The 16158-nt window shown below is 56.8% G+C and overlaps 1 protein-coding gene across 5 annotated transcripts in view; it reads right to left on the reverse strand.

The window, feature by feature from the left end:
* Positions 1-16158, reverse strand: part of LOC144949127 (uncharacterized) — a 31957-nt gene that overhangs the window by 8459 nt on the left and 7340 nt on the right. For 3 of the 5 annotated variants that reach the window (XM_078878990.1, XM_078878987.1, XM_078878988.1), the window contains 9 exons: positions 8642-8768; positions 7845-8019; positions 5201-5379; positions 4553-4720; positions 3941-4102; positions 2904-3010; positions 1793-1925; positions 1028-1232; positions 120-301 (listed from right to left, as the gene is read on the reverse strand). In XM_078878990.1, the coding sequence (XP_078735116.1) occupies positions 120-301; positions 1028-1232; positions 1793-1925; positions 2904-3010; positions 3941-4102; positions 4553-4720; positions 5201-5379; positions 7845-8019; positions 8642-8768 (1438 nt within the window). The remainder of the gene's footprint in view (positions 1-119; positions 302-1027; positions 1233-1792; positions 1926-2903; positions 3011-3940; positions 4103-4552; positions 4721-5200; positions 5380-7844; positions 8020-8641; positions 8769-16158) is intronic. The other 2 variants (XM_078878989.1, XM_078878991.1) reach the window with 2 other exon arrangements.

The following is a 16158-nucleotide window of genomic DNA, read 5'->3' on the forward strand; positions in this document are numbered from 1 at the left end:
TACTTATATAGTTTTAGCTCTCAGCCACTTTGCACAAAATCAACTCAACTCTGCCGCCACGTAGCCTAAACCTGGCAAGCGGCCGCGCCGTGCAGAAGCCGCTCGCTGAGGACCCTTACCGGAGTGAGCGGCAGCAAGCGGATGAGGATGGTGCACGCCGGCACAAGCGGGTGATGGACGAGCGAGTGCTCGTTCAGCGGAGCCGAGTCCCCGGGATCGGGCATCCCCGCCCACAGCCTCAGCTGGTGCCCGCCGCTCTTGAGACATCCGTCGCTCCGGAACAGCCCGAAGAGGACGTTACCTGGAGACGACGCGGACACGCAGGCGCACGGGAGCACGCGCCACGCCGTCCGGATGTTTGTTAAAGTGTTAAAGGCTTAAACTGTTATCACCAGGTAAGGCTCACTGAGCTACGTAGCTCTTTTTCAAAAGTGACCTGGCCACAAATGATAGCTCAATGACTTGGCTCATCACGTGTAAATGTATAGTGGCCAAATATTCAGCGGAGGGAAAAATCGGTGGACCCGGAGGAAAATCCACACAACCATGGGGAGAACATGCAAACGCCAAATATACAGGCGAGGTGGAGTCCTCATTTTCAGAGTGTTGCGGGTGAGCGGCTGCTCTCAGTACTCAGCTCCTATCCTCATGAACGAAATATCCGTGGCTTTTTTTTAAATTAAATTTCAACTTGAAAAACTGCGCCGCCGCCTACTGTCGCCACTGCACTGCTGTCGCTCGCTCTCGGAGACAGAGAACGGCTCAGAGGTGCCAAGAGGAGGAACCACAGATGGTCAGGAAGGCAGCAGCAGCAGCCACGCGGTGAACAATTGCCCAAGCTCTGCAGTCCCATATAAATTAAGATGTTTTCAGCCAATTAACGAGTTCTTACAGGCGGGAAGAAACCGGAGCACTGGGAGAAAACCCGCACGTGCAAGGGGGAAACACGCTATCCCATAAAGATGGAAGAGGTGGAGCCCTCATTTCATTCACGCAGGGATCTCGGGCCGCGGTTCGGGCTGCACACCGATGACGACGGCGCGCCGCGAGTCCCTCTCCAGCGTGTAGACGCGCAGCAGCAGCAGCGCGTCGTCGTGGACTCGCGCGTCGCTCCCCGCGGGGACCGAGACGCACTCCGAGAAGTGGGGGCTCCGCGCCAGGCTGTCCAACTCTGGCACGGCCATGATGTCCTCCAGTCCCTCCAGGCCCGACTTCACCACGCGGCCCGTCACCTGCGCGCTCGCGGAGCGCACGCGAGGATAGCGCTCGACGTTAGGCGGAGCAGCGCTGCTGGGCTTTCCCAGGTGAACGAGCGTAATCGCGACGATGGTGGCGGCGCTGGGCGACAAAGCGAGTTCACACGATCCGGCTGCAGATTCGGAATCTGGCAAAAGAGGTCGAGACGTCGCCGTGGCCAGGTCCGCCGATGCCATCACGGGGGGTGAGCTCTCGCCACGTTCGCATTCACCCGAGAGGATCTGAAAGTCGGGCCTCGACATTGTATTTCAGATGATCCCAAAATATTTAGTTTCGGATCGAAAGAAACCTCCGTCTTAGCCCCCTCCCCCCCCCCACCAAAACACAACGGACCTCCGTGTAGCCTTTAGCAAACTGTTCGGATAAGTGCTGTTAGCGAGCGCCTATTGAGGCTGGCAGCAATCATCATGCACGATCGTCATCCCATCCGTGCTGACGTTTCGACGTCAATTCTCTCCGTCGTGGCAGCCCCTCCTCCTCCTCCCCTGCACGCACGTGACATACTTCATCTGCTCAGGGCGGAGCCTCGCCGCACCTTGATGATGGTGGCGCAATCGGGCAGGTAGCGCACGGCGTCGATGTGGAGGACGAACGGCTCGAAGGGCCGGCACGGGGCGGGCGGCGCCACACTGGGGTCGTGGGCCACCCACGGGGAGAGGGCGCCGTGCCTGCCAGGGTCACGCGTGTGTGGCGGGTGCGTGCGTGGCGGGTGCGTGTGTGCGTGCGTGCGCGTGCATGTGTGCGTACGTGTGTGTGAGGGCAGGGGGGAGAGAGGTGGTGCAGCGGTTAGCGTGCTGCTCTACAAGCCCGACGACCCGAGTTCAATTCCGGCTAATAACAACGAGTGGAGCGCCAGGTGGCTACAACACAGCAAGTTGGAACAGTAGGGGGCATCAGCCAGTGATCTCAGTCAATCCATGGCACCTGGGTCTCTCCCGTGACCTCCTGCCAGCGAGCGTTGGACACTTTGCGTGGCCTTAACGTTTACATAGCCTGGCACAAGCGCTGTGGTGACGTCACCGCCACTTATTGGCGAATGGCGGTTGTTGTTGTTGTTGTGAGGGGGGTGAGAGAGGTGGTGCAGCAATTAGTGCTCTGCTCTACAACGCCCGGCCACCCGAGTTCAATTCCGACTCAGCCTTAAATGAGTAGTCAGGATGGTTGTATGAACATCAGCATTGGGGAGACAAAAGTGGGCGGGCATGACACGCTAACTTAATAGTTGCTAGCTTACAGCTTTTGTGCAGGAGTCTTTTTAAGGCTGTACAGGGGATCTTTGTCTTCGTTATGCAATCTCATGCAGTGATGACACGACTCCCACTCATCCAGGTTCGGGCAGCAGAAGTCAGGACAGCAAAAACCTTCGTTGTACTGTATTTGTATGGCCCCATGTCTATGCTCACCGCCTTCGTCCACCTGCACTGACCAGCGTGCTAAAGTACGGTCAAACAACCCCCCAAGGCCTTCATCCAGCAGTGGATTGATTAAAGCGGCTGTGCAGACGACGCGTGTGCGTGGGTGCAGGACACGGCTTGCACCACGCGGCAGCTCCCCCGCGTGCCCTCGGGCTGCCGCACTCCGTTTCTCTCCGCGGCACTGAAGAAGCTCATGGAGCGAAACGCGGCGGCCCGGGTCCCATGACGCACCAGCGGTTGAGCGCCGGCACGGCCAGCGCGTCGCCATCTCCCCGCAGGTGCGCCAACGCCCGCGCCACGTCCACCGTGTAGAGACGCTGCGTCTCCTCCAGCAGCACCTACAGCAAGAGCAGCGGCAGCACACAGCCAGCTCCAGCAAACGCGGCGGTGGTGACGGTGATGCTGCACAGCAAAGCGTGGGCTCATATCATCTGTCCCACTTCTGTACGGAAAAGGGTGTTGGCCCTATCGCACGCACGGTGGATTTTTCTCCGGGTGTTCCGGTTTGCTCCCGCATGTAAACGCACCGCCCATTCATTGGCTGAAAACATCTTACTATGTAGAGGACTGTGGATCTTGGGCAATCGTGGGTAGCGTCGGCTTGCCACCTGGCAACTGCTGCCTTCCCCCGCTCGACTGTGGTTCTTCCACGATTGTGAGCGACGCAATTTGTATGAACGAGAAAACTAAAACTATCATGAATACATCGTGGAAGTAGGTAAAGTCACGGCCTTGCAATTGCCTACAAAGACAAAGATCCCCAGTATAGCCTTAACAGACTGTTGGGGCATGTGCTGTTTGCGAGTACCTATAAAGGCAAACACGGAACACGAGGGGGTGGGCGGTCAACACCACGCCCGGCCGCCTTTTCCGTCCCCAGTGGCGATATACACACATGGCACCAGGTACTCATTTGAGGCCGAGTCGACCTAGGGTAGGCCCAGGACCGCTTCGAATAATAGTCACTGGTGTTGACCGAGCTCGCGTCGCCGGGTTGGCAGTGCGACGTGCTAACCGCTACACAACCACTCCTCACACGAACATACAAAGGCAAAATCTCCGTATAGCCTTAACAGACAGTTTGAGCCAGTGCTGTTAGCGAGCACCTATGAAGGCCGGAATGGCAGATGAGGAATGGCAGATGAGCACCACGCCCGGCCGCCACTTTGTCTGTACACAAAGGTACACAGGCACGTTAATACACACACATGCGCGGCGGTACACACGCAGGTACACGCACGCATGCCGGTGTGCGCCATCACTCGGACCTGGATGAGCGAGCTCCAGTCGGCGCACGCCATGATCTGGTCCCTGAGCAGCAACAGCAGCGCGAGGCACGAATCCACAAACACACGCTCATCCCACGCGCTCAGGAACAGCTGGTCCCACAGCAGCAGCACGGCCGGTGCCGACAGCACGCTCACGAACGCCTGCAAAAAAGACAAAGGTCCCCCGCACGGCCTTTAACAGACTGTCGGAGCAAATTACGTTAGTGGGCGCCTGTTGAGGCCGGCACTGTGCACAAGGGGCTGTGGTGTGGCCAACGCCACAACCAGGCCGCATTTGTCTCCTTGGTACTGTCGTTTGTAGACCACGCCAGGTACGTACTCATTTGCGGCCGAGTCGATCTAGGGGAGGCCCAGGACTGGCCACTGTGATCGTAGTGCAGCGTGTGTGTGGTGCAGTCGGGTACTGTTCACCAGCCGTGAGACTGAACGCGCCTGTCCTTGCGGGGCACTCTCGCCTGTTCCCACCTTACTTGGAGGTTCAGAAGAGAACCTGGCAGGTGAATGTCGTAGGCAGTTGCGCTGGGTGGGACGCGTGCGCTAGCCACCGCTCTACACGCGGCAGGCGCGGAGGGAGGGGCTCGTGGGGTGCACCTCTCCGATCCACTTGCGCAAGACGAGCAGGATACTGGGCAGGGGGCCGTGCGGGTCCCCGTGCTCCACCGAGTCTCCTCCAGAGTCTCCGCGCTCCCCGTCGCCCGTGTGCGGATGCTTCTGCTTCTCCTCGTCGTCGCCCCACTCCAGGAGGCTCCGGAATTCCTTCTGTCGGAGCAGCACGCCGTCCGCGCCAGCCACGCGACCGGTTTGTGGCTCGGGCGACGAAACCGCAGCCGTGCGGCCGGCACCACGCTCGGCTGCTTTTGCACCGGGGACCCATTTTAAGGCCGAGTAGACCTAGAGGGAACTCCAAGACCGTTTAGATGATAACTGCTGATGCTTGCCACGGGACGTCGGATCCGACTTTTGCCGGTGTCACGGTCCAAATTTGCCACATTTTGAAAAACGGCTCGCAAATCGCTTATTTTGAAACAACAACCAATGGCAACGTCTCCCCGTGAAGCCCACTCCACTGGGCGCTGCATTTCAGCTCGCGCCTCAAAGGGACAGCTGCCAACCCCAAACCCGTGCCCCTGAGACGTTTCGTTTTCGTTGCAACCGCGGCGCGGGTGCAGTGTGCCGTCCGCCGCGCCACCGGTTCCCACGACCCAGCGGCGTCGTGCGCGCCCGGGGCACCGCTCCCACCTGCGTGTGTGGCGCCGCCACGTCGCGCGTCAGCCTCAGCAGCCGCGCGTGCAGGTGCGGGTCGCCCTCCTGCAGCCGCGCGACCACTCGCTGCGAGATGTCGGCGATGCGTCGCCACTCCGGGAAGTGCTTCTGAAGGAGCGCGTTGAGGTGGAAGGCAAGCTGCAGTGTGGCCTCTGCTGCGGTGGGGTGGGGGCAGAGGTCGCAAACGGGTTTTGATTCCTTACCCGTACCCAGCCGCACCAGGGTCACAAACGGGTACCCGTACCCGTACCTGGCCGTACCCGTACCCGTACCCTACCCGGTACGGGTAGGGTACGGGTATCGGGTACCTGATTGCGACCTCTGGGATGAAGCCATGTTGCAGGCGCGGGTGGGTTGATTCTAGGAACTTGAATTGTGAGAAGAGACAAGACGTTGGGAAATGAGTGACAAACAGTTACTCACCAGTGACTCACGGTCTACCCATACCCGTACCCGGCCACACCAGAGTCGCAAACGAGTACCCGTACCCGGTCGGGTACGGGTAGCCGGGTATCGGGTAGGGTACGGGTATCGGGTACCCGGTTGCGACCTCTGGTGGGGGGCGAGCGGGGGGGGAGGGGAGGTGGACACGCGGCGGTTACGACTCGGAGACGGATTGATTTGCATGGGAAGGCAAAACGAAAACTGCTCTAGAGGAGTTGTACAGCCCTAGCTGCCACTGCTATTCAGTGGCCTGAAATCAAATGTATCGCTCCGGATGACCACTGCAAAGTATGATATTGAGTTTTGATTATAGTGTGCTGATCTTTAAAGGTGCATTGAAAAATGTTGTACTCCTACTGATACTCCCGCTGTTATGGAGTGACTCATGCTGCCAGCTATGGCTGCAAAGTTTGGTCGTACATGTTATGTTTTTCGTTTATTGTTAAATTTGAATCACAGTTCCTATGATCACTGTTACGTTGTTTTTATAGCTTTATTTTGGTGATTTCGAAAACTTTTGGTTTAGCCATATTTGTTTGTTGTCTTGTGGTTGTTATTGTTTGACTTGCATCCCACTGGGATTTTTGCACACAGCATTGAAATGCGGTGTTTTTTCTGAAAGACTTTGCTATTTTGCCTGGATTTTTCTATTGCGCGTAGTCACTTTAAGATGTATACTCTTAGGTTTTTTCGGTAAAGTCACGTAGGTAAATTTTTAAAATAATAATTAAATTAAATAATAATACATGAAAATAACTAAATTAAATCACGACGTGATTTCATTTAAATTACTGTAGCATAATTTTAGTGGAGCAGTAACACCTGATGACGGAGGCTTGTGTTGCTTCCGAAACGTCGTGATTTAATTTAGTTATTTTCATTTATTATTATTTTATTATATTATTATTAAAAAATTTACCTACGTGACTTTACCGAAAAAACCTAAGAGTATGAATCCTTGCAGTCACGAAAGCTTCAAATCTAGAACTTTAAGATGTTTTCTTGTTCATGTTTTTGTGTGTTGCATTTGCATTCAAGAGCCGAATGGCTCACAGGGCTATACCAAATAAATGAACTGAACAACTGTGAGAATATCCACCGACGGACCGCGTTAGGCATGCAGGGTGGCGGTAGTGCAGTGGTAACGCTCGTGCCTCGCAGCATGAAGGCCCTGGGTTCGATTTTGCCGACGCGGGTGCCTTTCTGCGCGCAGTGTGTGTATGTTCACCCCCTGTTCTGCACGAGTTTGCGCCGGGGTTCTCTGGTTTCCTCCCATAGCCAAAAAATCCCTCCATACAATGTAACCGGCATTGGAAAACAACGGCGTAAAGCTGAAAATGTACCTGAAAAGTACTCAATCGGGATAACAAGAAGCAATATTGCCTAGTACTAGCAGCCTAATGGCCATTTGCTGCGTTCACCTTGTGTTGCATAGAAACAGCTGCCGCTGAAATGTCCTCTAGGCTAAAATAACCCCTCGATACTGTGCCCCGAGGCTTTTCGTTTTGGGGCACGATATAAATACCGGTATCATTCTCGGGGCCTGATTACCGGATTACCGAGAGACGTATACCTATTATTAAATTGAACTATGCCGCAGCCAAATAGCAGCTTTGATGGCCGCGTCGTTCGAAAAACAATCAGTCAGGAACGCCGCCGGTCATCGCGCACCAGCCAGACAAGCCGATTAACCGGCCATGGAGCGGGCGTCCGATTGGGAAACCGCGGGGAGCGTTAGCAGAGAGGATGTTAAGGTGTTTCTTCAGGGCGTTTGGTGGCGGCTGGGATAGGACTGCGCGGTTAAAGTGGAGAACGGGTGGGAAGGATCGAGAGGGACCCAAAAGGGAATAAAGGGACGGGCTAACGATCACTCGGGTCGCCGTGGCGTTAGCTCCCCACGACTGCATGTGGCTTGTGCGTAGGCTGAATAAAGAGCCCACTGTGAATGTACACTTCTTACAGGAAAACCTCTTCATCGCTTTCATTTCTTTAAAGCTGCTTTTTGTGTTTAATTTGTTGTCCTTCCCCGGCACCTCCGATTAACATGGTTGATGACGTACGGTGACAAAAGAAGTTCAATGTACATACGTACACACATATCATTGTCATTATTGACCGACACGATGTCGACGCCCGGCGCTCAGGGCCGTCGGGCCCTCGGCGCCCCCTCACGCACCGTGCGGGTGCCCGGATGCGAAGGCGAGGTGCAGCGGCACGAGGCGGTACACGAGGTGGGGCGCGTACACGCGGCCGTGCGTGTACAGCACGTTGAGGACGTCGCACACGAGAGTGAATGCCAGCCCATCGCCCGAGATGTACGTGCGCTGCAGCCAGCCGCTCCCGCGCAGCTTCTGCGCAGGTGGGGGGGTGGGCGACACGGAGGCACGGGCGAGCACGCGGCGAGTGAACGTTCGTCGGTGAACGTTCGCTCGACGATGCATCGCCTGTGTACTGTTTGCCTTGCAGTCTGCTGACCCGCCAGATGAACGAATCGCGATAGATGACATACGGCCGCTGCCTCCTCCACACCCCAAGAGCCCCGCTCTCGATTAACCCCCGGCTGGCTCATTAACTACGCACACTCTCCGGTGTTTTGATCCAGGCCATTTTAATTTCGTGTGTCCATGTGTGTGTGCACCATGTGCACCTTGACGCTACTGGGCAGTCGTAGCCAGTCGCCCTCCAGCAACGGCGGGGGTAGGAGCAGCGGCACTCGCAACAACGAGTGGAGCGCCGGGCGGGTAAAACGCAGCGAGTTGGCACAGTGGGCAGCACGAGTTGAGCATCTGTCAATCATCTCAGTCAGTCAACCCATGGTACCTGGGTCTGTCCCATGACCTTCGACACTTTATGTCATGGCCTCAAACTGCACCTAGCCTGGCACAAGCGCCGCGGTGCCGTTCCCACCACATATTGGCGAATGGCGGCTGCTGCTGTTGATTTTGCGCGCAGCGTCGGTGCGCACCCACTCACCTCTGTCACCGTGTTGCGGATGAGGTGCGCGACGGGAGATTGCGTGGCGTGCGTCATCCCCATCTGATCCACGCCACGCCACACTTTCCGCCGGAACTGCTCCCACGCCTCCCCCTCGCATGCACCCCTGTGGAACAGCCGGGCTTGTTAACCGGTAACTGGTTACCATTTCATTATTAACAACTGCTTCAGTTAATAATAATAATATTTATAACACGGCAGATTTTGCAGACAAGTCCACAACTCAGAGGCGCGGAGACAAAATAGATAGAGGCCTGGAGATGTTTCTTAAAAATCAGAGTGCATTTGATGTTGCGGATCTGCAAAGCGATATAGAGAGTTCCACACCAAGGGGACACAGCAGAGAACCGATGTGAGGCTGTAACATTTACTGGTGTGTGGTGGTTGAACACAGGATGGATGAGAAAACAACAGTCAGAGTCTTTTAGAGATCGCATCGTCTTAAAACTATTAAACAATTTTTCTTATTTTATCAGGTAAGGCCCACTGAGCTATATAGCTCTTTTCAGAAGCGACCTGGCCACAAATTATAGTTCAACGAAGTGGCTTATGTGAAGATTTATAACAGCCAAATACTCTGAGCGCATGTTTCTAAATGTGGAGGGAAAAACCGGCGGACCTGCAGAAAAATCCATGCCACCACGCGGAGAACATGCAAACTTCAAATATGCAGCAAGCGTCAGTGTCGGGATCGAACCCACAACCTCCTGTATACCAGGCGAGGGAATTAACAGCTCGCCACCGTGACACCCCTCAACATGGGTTGAAGAAGCAATGGGCAAAGTCCACGAGAACAGTAGCCATGGTGATAGTAAAACATGAGTGAGTGAGTGAGCGGGTGACTGGATGAGCGAGTGAATGAGTGGGTGAATGTGAAGTACCGGTGAAGACGCTGGACACCCAGGTTGAGGCACACGTATATTTATTTCAGCTTGTCGGTACAGGACAACACTAGAGGGGGTAGCGGCCCCCTCACCCGGATAACTGGGGATACCCCCTAGCTAATCTCACCTATCCCCAAGTCCTCCTCTAACGGGCTAGGGGAGGCTAACTGGCCCGACACTGGTGAGACGGGCTACGGTCTCCGGAGTCCCAGGGTCTAACCCTGGTTCACGGAACCACGCCTCTGGCTCGATCCTCTGCAGCCCTGACAAGGGCGGCGTCGAGGGGAGTCCAGGGCTCTAGCTAGAGGATCTTCACTCTTCCTCCTTCGTTCCCAGACTGAGCCCCGAGCTCTCTCTGTCCTCCCCCTTTATACCCCTCACCAGGATCCCAACCCCCCAGGCTGCCTGACGCGGACGTCGTTGCGGGCACCCCCCGTGTACTCCCGTAACTCCGCCCACTGTGTTTGTTACCCATTGGATCGTATGCACTTACAGCCCTCCCGTAACAGCCCTACATCACCCCCCCCATTACAGCTCGCAGCCGTCCCGGCTGCAACAATTCCAAATAAAGGAACATTTACCCCTCGACCCCGTGTGTGCCTCATTTTTTTCAACAAAATGCAAATTGAAGAACAACAACAAGAACAACAACCATACCCCCGAAAGGAATGTCCGACGCACCCCCCCCCCCGCATAAATACGAAATCCGTAAAAGCACGTATATACAACTAGCCAGGAACTCCCCCCAGCACACACAGCACACCCACGACACACAACGCACCCACAACACACACACCGCGCCCACACAACACAACACACACAGTGTGCAAGGAGCACACCACCGACGCAGCATACAGTAACCATGACACGTGAAGGAAAATAAATAAAAAAAAAAGTTTTTTTTTTTTTTCTTCTTTTTCTTCCTGCTGTATATTATAAGAGTCTGCGCATTTTAGCGCGCGTCCTTGCCGCAGGCCCGTCACACGGGGCAACCCCGGACGGCGGACCATCCGGTGGCGGCTGTCCCATTCGAGGTGAGGTCGCGATTGAAGTCGCGCGACTGTCGGCATCACCTGTGTGGGTTCCAGGGCGTGAGCCCGTCATTCCCGGTGCACCTGTGGGTGGGACAGCCGGCAACACATCAGGCGAGAGCAGCGACGGACCCTCCGAGTCGGTCGACCCCCCACATGCTTGGCCTCGCGTGCGTGGCGTGGGCCCCCGCACCGCAACAAACGGCTTCAGCCTAGAGGGGTGTACAAACCACCGGCGCCTCCCCCATTGGATTCGAACGCACTGAGGCCTCAAAACCTCAACAACCTCGACGGGGCCCCGCCACGGGCGTACGAGTTTAGAGGAGGTCGCGAGTGGTACCTGGGGACAGTGCAGCCATGCCCTGTCCCCCGGCTTCCACTGCAGCACGTGCGCGCGAGCCAGTCTGAGGCGCTCGTTCGCCTTCTGACGCCTGTCAGAATTTAGCCTCGCCGCATCCCGCGCCTCAGTCAGTTTGTCAAGGTTAAATTTAACGTGATCGTCCAATTTAGATTTGCCCAGCGGCACGGGGATCTGCAGCTGTGCCCGAACAGGTGGGTCGGGTTCGCGGCCATACATAAGAAAGAAAGGTGAAAACCCCGTCGCAGCATGGGGAGCCAATCTGTATGCCGCTAGAACCCCTTGAATTTGTAAGTCCCAATCAGCCTGTGAGTCCGAAACTTGCTGCGACAACATAGACGTGATGGTGCGATGCAGACGCTCGACCATCCCGTCCGTTTGCGGGTGATAGGGAGAGGTTCGAATTTTTTTCGTTCCTAGGAGATCACAGACTTGTTTTAGGAGTTTCCCCGAAAAATTTCTACCCTGGTCGGTCAACAACCGCTCCGGGGCACCTTTGTCCATGACATAACCTTGGACAAAGGCGTCGACGATGGCTGCTGCCGACTGATTCGCCAGGGGCCAGGCCATAGGCCAGCGCGTAAAATATTCGACCCCAGTAAGCAAATATTTATTTCCCCTGGAGGTGGCGGGGAATGGCCCCAGAATGTCCAGTGCGACCAGTTCATTTATTCTGGAGACCTGGATGGATTGCAAGGGCGGGTTCGACTCCCGTGCCGGTGGTTTGCGCTGCGCACACTGAGGGCATGCCGCCAACAGATCAGCGACATCCCTTGTCATACCCGGCCAAAAAAAATTCAGCTGGAGCAAGGCGAGTGTTTTCTGGGTACCTAGGTGGAGGAGGCGCTCATGAGCAGCCCACACCACCTTACCCCGTAGGCCAGAAGGGACCACCAGCCGGTGACGCTGGGATTTCCCGTCCCAATGCATAAGTAAGCCCGCATGGGTTTCCCATGCGTCGGCATGACCCGTCACACGCCCCCTCTCCCCGGCGCGACGACGCAACGCGAGGAGGGAGGCATCCTCCAACTGGAGGCGCCCCCATTCATCAACGGGCAATCCAAGCAGGGAATCTCTCCCCTGTTCGGCGATATCAATGGGGACTACCGTTTCATCGTCGGCGGCCGCCGCCAGGACCGGAACCATCATGTCCCCTACTGGCTTGCAACGCCCCGACCCCAGGAGGCATGCGCATTCGGAGGCGGTTGGCATCCGCGACAGAGCGTCAGCGTTGGTGTGGCGAACGCCCTTACGATAAGTGGTTTCAAAACTGAAATCCTGGAGGACCTCCAACCATCGGGACAATTGTCCCGATGGCTGTTGAACCTTCAGGGCGTACTGCAGTGCCGCATGATCTGTGCGGACGGTGAAATGCCGACCGTACAGATATGGGCGATACTGTTGGATGAAATAGACGATTGCCAACAGTTCCCTACGGGTGACACAATATCTTTGCTCCGTTGGAGACAACACCCGACTGCCGTACGCGACCACCCGTTCCACGCCGTCAACCACCTGGGAAAGCACGCCTCCAATACCTGTGTTGCTCGCGTCGGTGTCGAGCAAAAACGGCCTCGAAAAATCTGGGTAAATCAAGGGAGGAGCCTTCACCAGCGCGTCCCGAAGGGAGCAGAAAGCGGCTTCCTCATCCTGACCCCAGTGGAACCGGACCCCTTTTGATGTTAACGCGTGTAGGGGTTTTGCAATCGTTGCAAAATTAGCGACGAAGCGTCGGTAATATGATGCGAAGCCAATAAAACTCCTGACCTCTCCCACCGTGGTGGGAGTCGGCCAGGAGCTGACACACTGCGTTTTGGCGGGATCGGTAGCAATACCCGAGCGCCCTACGATGTGCCCCAGATAACGCACCGACTCGCGTAACAAATGGCATTTCTGGGGCTTAAATTTCAAATTAGCAGCCCGCATCTTTAGGAAAACCGCCCGCAACCTCTGGAGATGTTCGTCAAAAGTTTTACCAAAGACAATAACGTCATCCAAATAAATCAGGCACGACTCCCATTGCAATCCAGCCAAAACCAATTCCATCAATCGCTGGAAAGTTGCCGGCGCTGAGTGTAAGCCCATCGGCAACCGGTTGAATTGGAACAGGCCGTGCGGTGTACGGAAAGCAGTTTTAGGCTTAGAATCATCGTCCAGAGGAAGCTGCCAGAATCCCGAAAGTAAATCTAGTGTGGAGAAGAATCGCGCTCCCGCCAAGGCGTCCAGCGATTCGTCCATCCGTGGGAGCGGGTATGCGTCGGCAACCGAAATTTTATTAAGGCGCCGAAAATCCACGCAAAACCGCAACGAGCCGTCCTGTTTTTTAACCAGGACGATCGGCGCTCCCCAAGGGCTGGTGGAGGGAGAAATGATGTCGGCGGCTAACATGTCATCAACAGCCGATTTGACATGGTCCTTTTCGGCGGGACTTAACCGAAACGGATTTTGGCGAATTGGCGGGCTGTCACCCGTGTCAATATGGTGACGCAGCAGGTGAGTGCAACCCAAATCATATTTATCTCGACTGAAAACGTCGGAAAATTCCCTCAGTAGCGTTCTAAGCTGTTGGCGCTCTGAATTTGTCAGGTCCGTCGATCCCGCACAAAGCGCGTCGAGCCACCCTTCATCGCTGTCTGAATGTGGGAGCATCCGGGAAGCAGTGCCAACGTGGTTCGCGACAGGTTCCTCGCAGGGCACTGGCGTCGCGTGAGCGAGCACCGTCCCTTGAGGAACCACCACCGTCTGCGATCCCACATTGAGGACCGCGATGAAAGGGTCCCCGTCCCCTCTTACGACGGTCTGGGCCGGAATCAAATGAGGCCCATTAACCCCGGCCCTAGACGGTCCCAGCAAAACACCCTGATCCCCTATGCCCTTAGCGAAGGGCTTACGAAGTTTCAGAGGCACTAGCATTTGAGCTCCCGGCGGCACACGAACAGTTTTAACGACGAACGCCGGTACCGTCGCGAACGCCGACCGAGCCGCCGCAGGGGATGGCAGGAACGCCATGCGCCGCCCCGATGGAAGCTCAATGCATCCTTGGTCGATCAAAATACGAATGGGCATTTTACCTAAGAAATCCGTCCCCAGCAGGCACGGAACCGCCAGCGAGGAGGAAACGAAAATCGGCCCCGACAATTTGATGTCCCCAATAGAAATTTGCGCTCGAATCTGTCCCATGATGCCGAGAGAGCCCCCGTTAGCGGCATAGAATGGGACGTTAACCGGCAGTAAAGGCCGGCTTTGTACGGGCAGAATATTGTAAATTAATTCCGAAATGATTGTCGCCGATGCCCCCGTATCGACCAAGATGCGTACTTCTACCCCGTCAATGTGTCCGACCACGGCCGACGACCCTGACGACGCGGCTACCACGCGATGGGCCAACACGGACCACTGTTTGGGCTCGATTTGAGTCCCCGCAGTGATCCGCGTTGGCCCCTCGCAACGCGACATCGGCCCCCCGTTTGTTGTGGTGCGAGAGCGTGCAACGGGTAGGTGCTTTGGCCAAACATGTGTGGTGCCGCGACTCGCCGGGTCATGTTGCTGGAGCTTGGGAGGAGGAGGCCCGGCGTCCCGTCGAGGCGTCGTCCCGCGCTGTCGAGGAGAGCGGCACCCCGAGGCGACGTGGCCCCGGACGCCGCAGTTGAAACACCGCGGGAGCCCCGGTGGAGACGACGGGCGGTTGAAACGGCTTGACCCGTCCCGGGCCGACCGTACTTCTTGCGCCTGTTGCCGTCGATGGTCGACGGCGAAGAGCTCCTCCGTCGGAAGGGTGGCTGCAGCCACCGCACGCCCTGCCGATGCCCTGCTGGCTTTCCGCCGCAGGGACAGAAGGTTGGCGTGAAGGAGGCGCGCCGCCTGAAGAGAGGTCATCTCGGCGTCCTCCTGTGCGACGACAGCGATGTCCAGGTCGTCTGCCAGGAGGAGTATTTTCTCCGTGACCATCGCGTCCACGCCATCGTCGTCCATACGGGGAAAAGCCGTCTTAGCCAGCGCTAGGAGGCTCGTCCTGTATGCCAGGGGCGACTCCTTCTCACCCCGCTTGCGCTCGTAGAACTGCTCTCTGCATTCCGCTGAAGGTCCATAGACCCCGGCCAGCAGTTGTAGTGCCTTCGGCAGAGTAGACCGCTTCTCTTTCGGCGCCGATGTGAGGGCGGCGAGCGCGTCTGCGTCGAGGAGCGCCGGCAGCGCGCAGAGGGCTTCATCGTCGGACCACCTTGCCATTTCTTGGTGGGCGATGAAGCGTCGCTGGAAGCCGCCCCAGTCGCCCTCTGCACCAACAAATTCTTTCAGCGGAGGCAGCCGTTGTTGCAGCGCAGCGTTCGCCTTGGAAGTCTGTAGGCTGCTATCCCCGGGACTCGGCTGTGCGTCGGCGCGAATGGCAGATGGAATCGCCTGTCGCGGATGTGATGACGCTCCCTCCGCTGGAGATGACGCCGCTGTCCCAGCGAGAGCGGTGTCGGACCCAAGGTTGAGCCCGGCCACGCCCTCCGCAGCTGCCGTGACGATGGCGGGAAATTCAAAGTTGGAGTCTTCAGAAATGGCGGGAAGGCGCTCAGGTCGACGACTCCCCTCGCCCCGTGGTGGACCACCAGCCCCCAGCCGCGTGATGTTTTCCAGCGTGGCGGCAGCGGCGTACAGTAGCTCCGCCAGTCTCTCGTGAGCCAGCCGTAGCGCGTCTGGCTGCGGCCCCTCTTCATGCCGATGCCCCGGTAGGAACGCGTCGGCCCCCGGCTGCGCCATGTCTTGGTGAGCCGCCTCGGGCTCAACGACTTCAGCAGTGTCCTCCTCCGGTACTCTGGCTCGAGCTGTCTGACGTGTTTCCATGTCCGTAGTACTTCTGACACCAGATGAAGTACCGGTGAAGACGCTGGACACCCAGGTTGAGGCACACGTATATTTATTTCAGCTTGTCGGTACAGGACAACACTAGAGGGGGTAGCGGCCCCCTCACCCGGATAACTGGGGATACCCCCTAGCTAATCTCACCTATCCCCAAGTCCTCCTCTAACGGGCTAGGGGAGGCTAACTGGCCCGACACTGGTGAGACGGGCTACGGTCTCCGGAGTCCCAGGGTCTAACCCTGGTTCACGGAACCACGCCTCTGGCTCGATCCTCTGCAGCCCTGACAAGGGCGGCGTCGAGGGGAGTCCAGGGCTCTAGCTAGAGGATCTTCACTCTTCCTCCTTCGTTCCCAGACTGAGCCCCGAGCTCTCTCTG

The sequence above is a fragment of the Lampetra fluviatilis genome, chromosome 52 (assembly GCF_964198595.1).
Source record: "Lampetra fluviatilis chromosome 52, kcLamFluv1.1, whole genome shotgun sequence".
NCBI lineage: Eukaryota > Metazoa > Chordata > Hyperoartia > Petromyzontiformes > Petromyzontidae > Lampetra > Lampetra fluviatilis.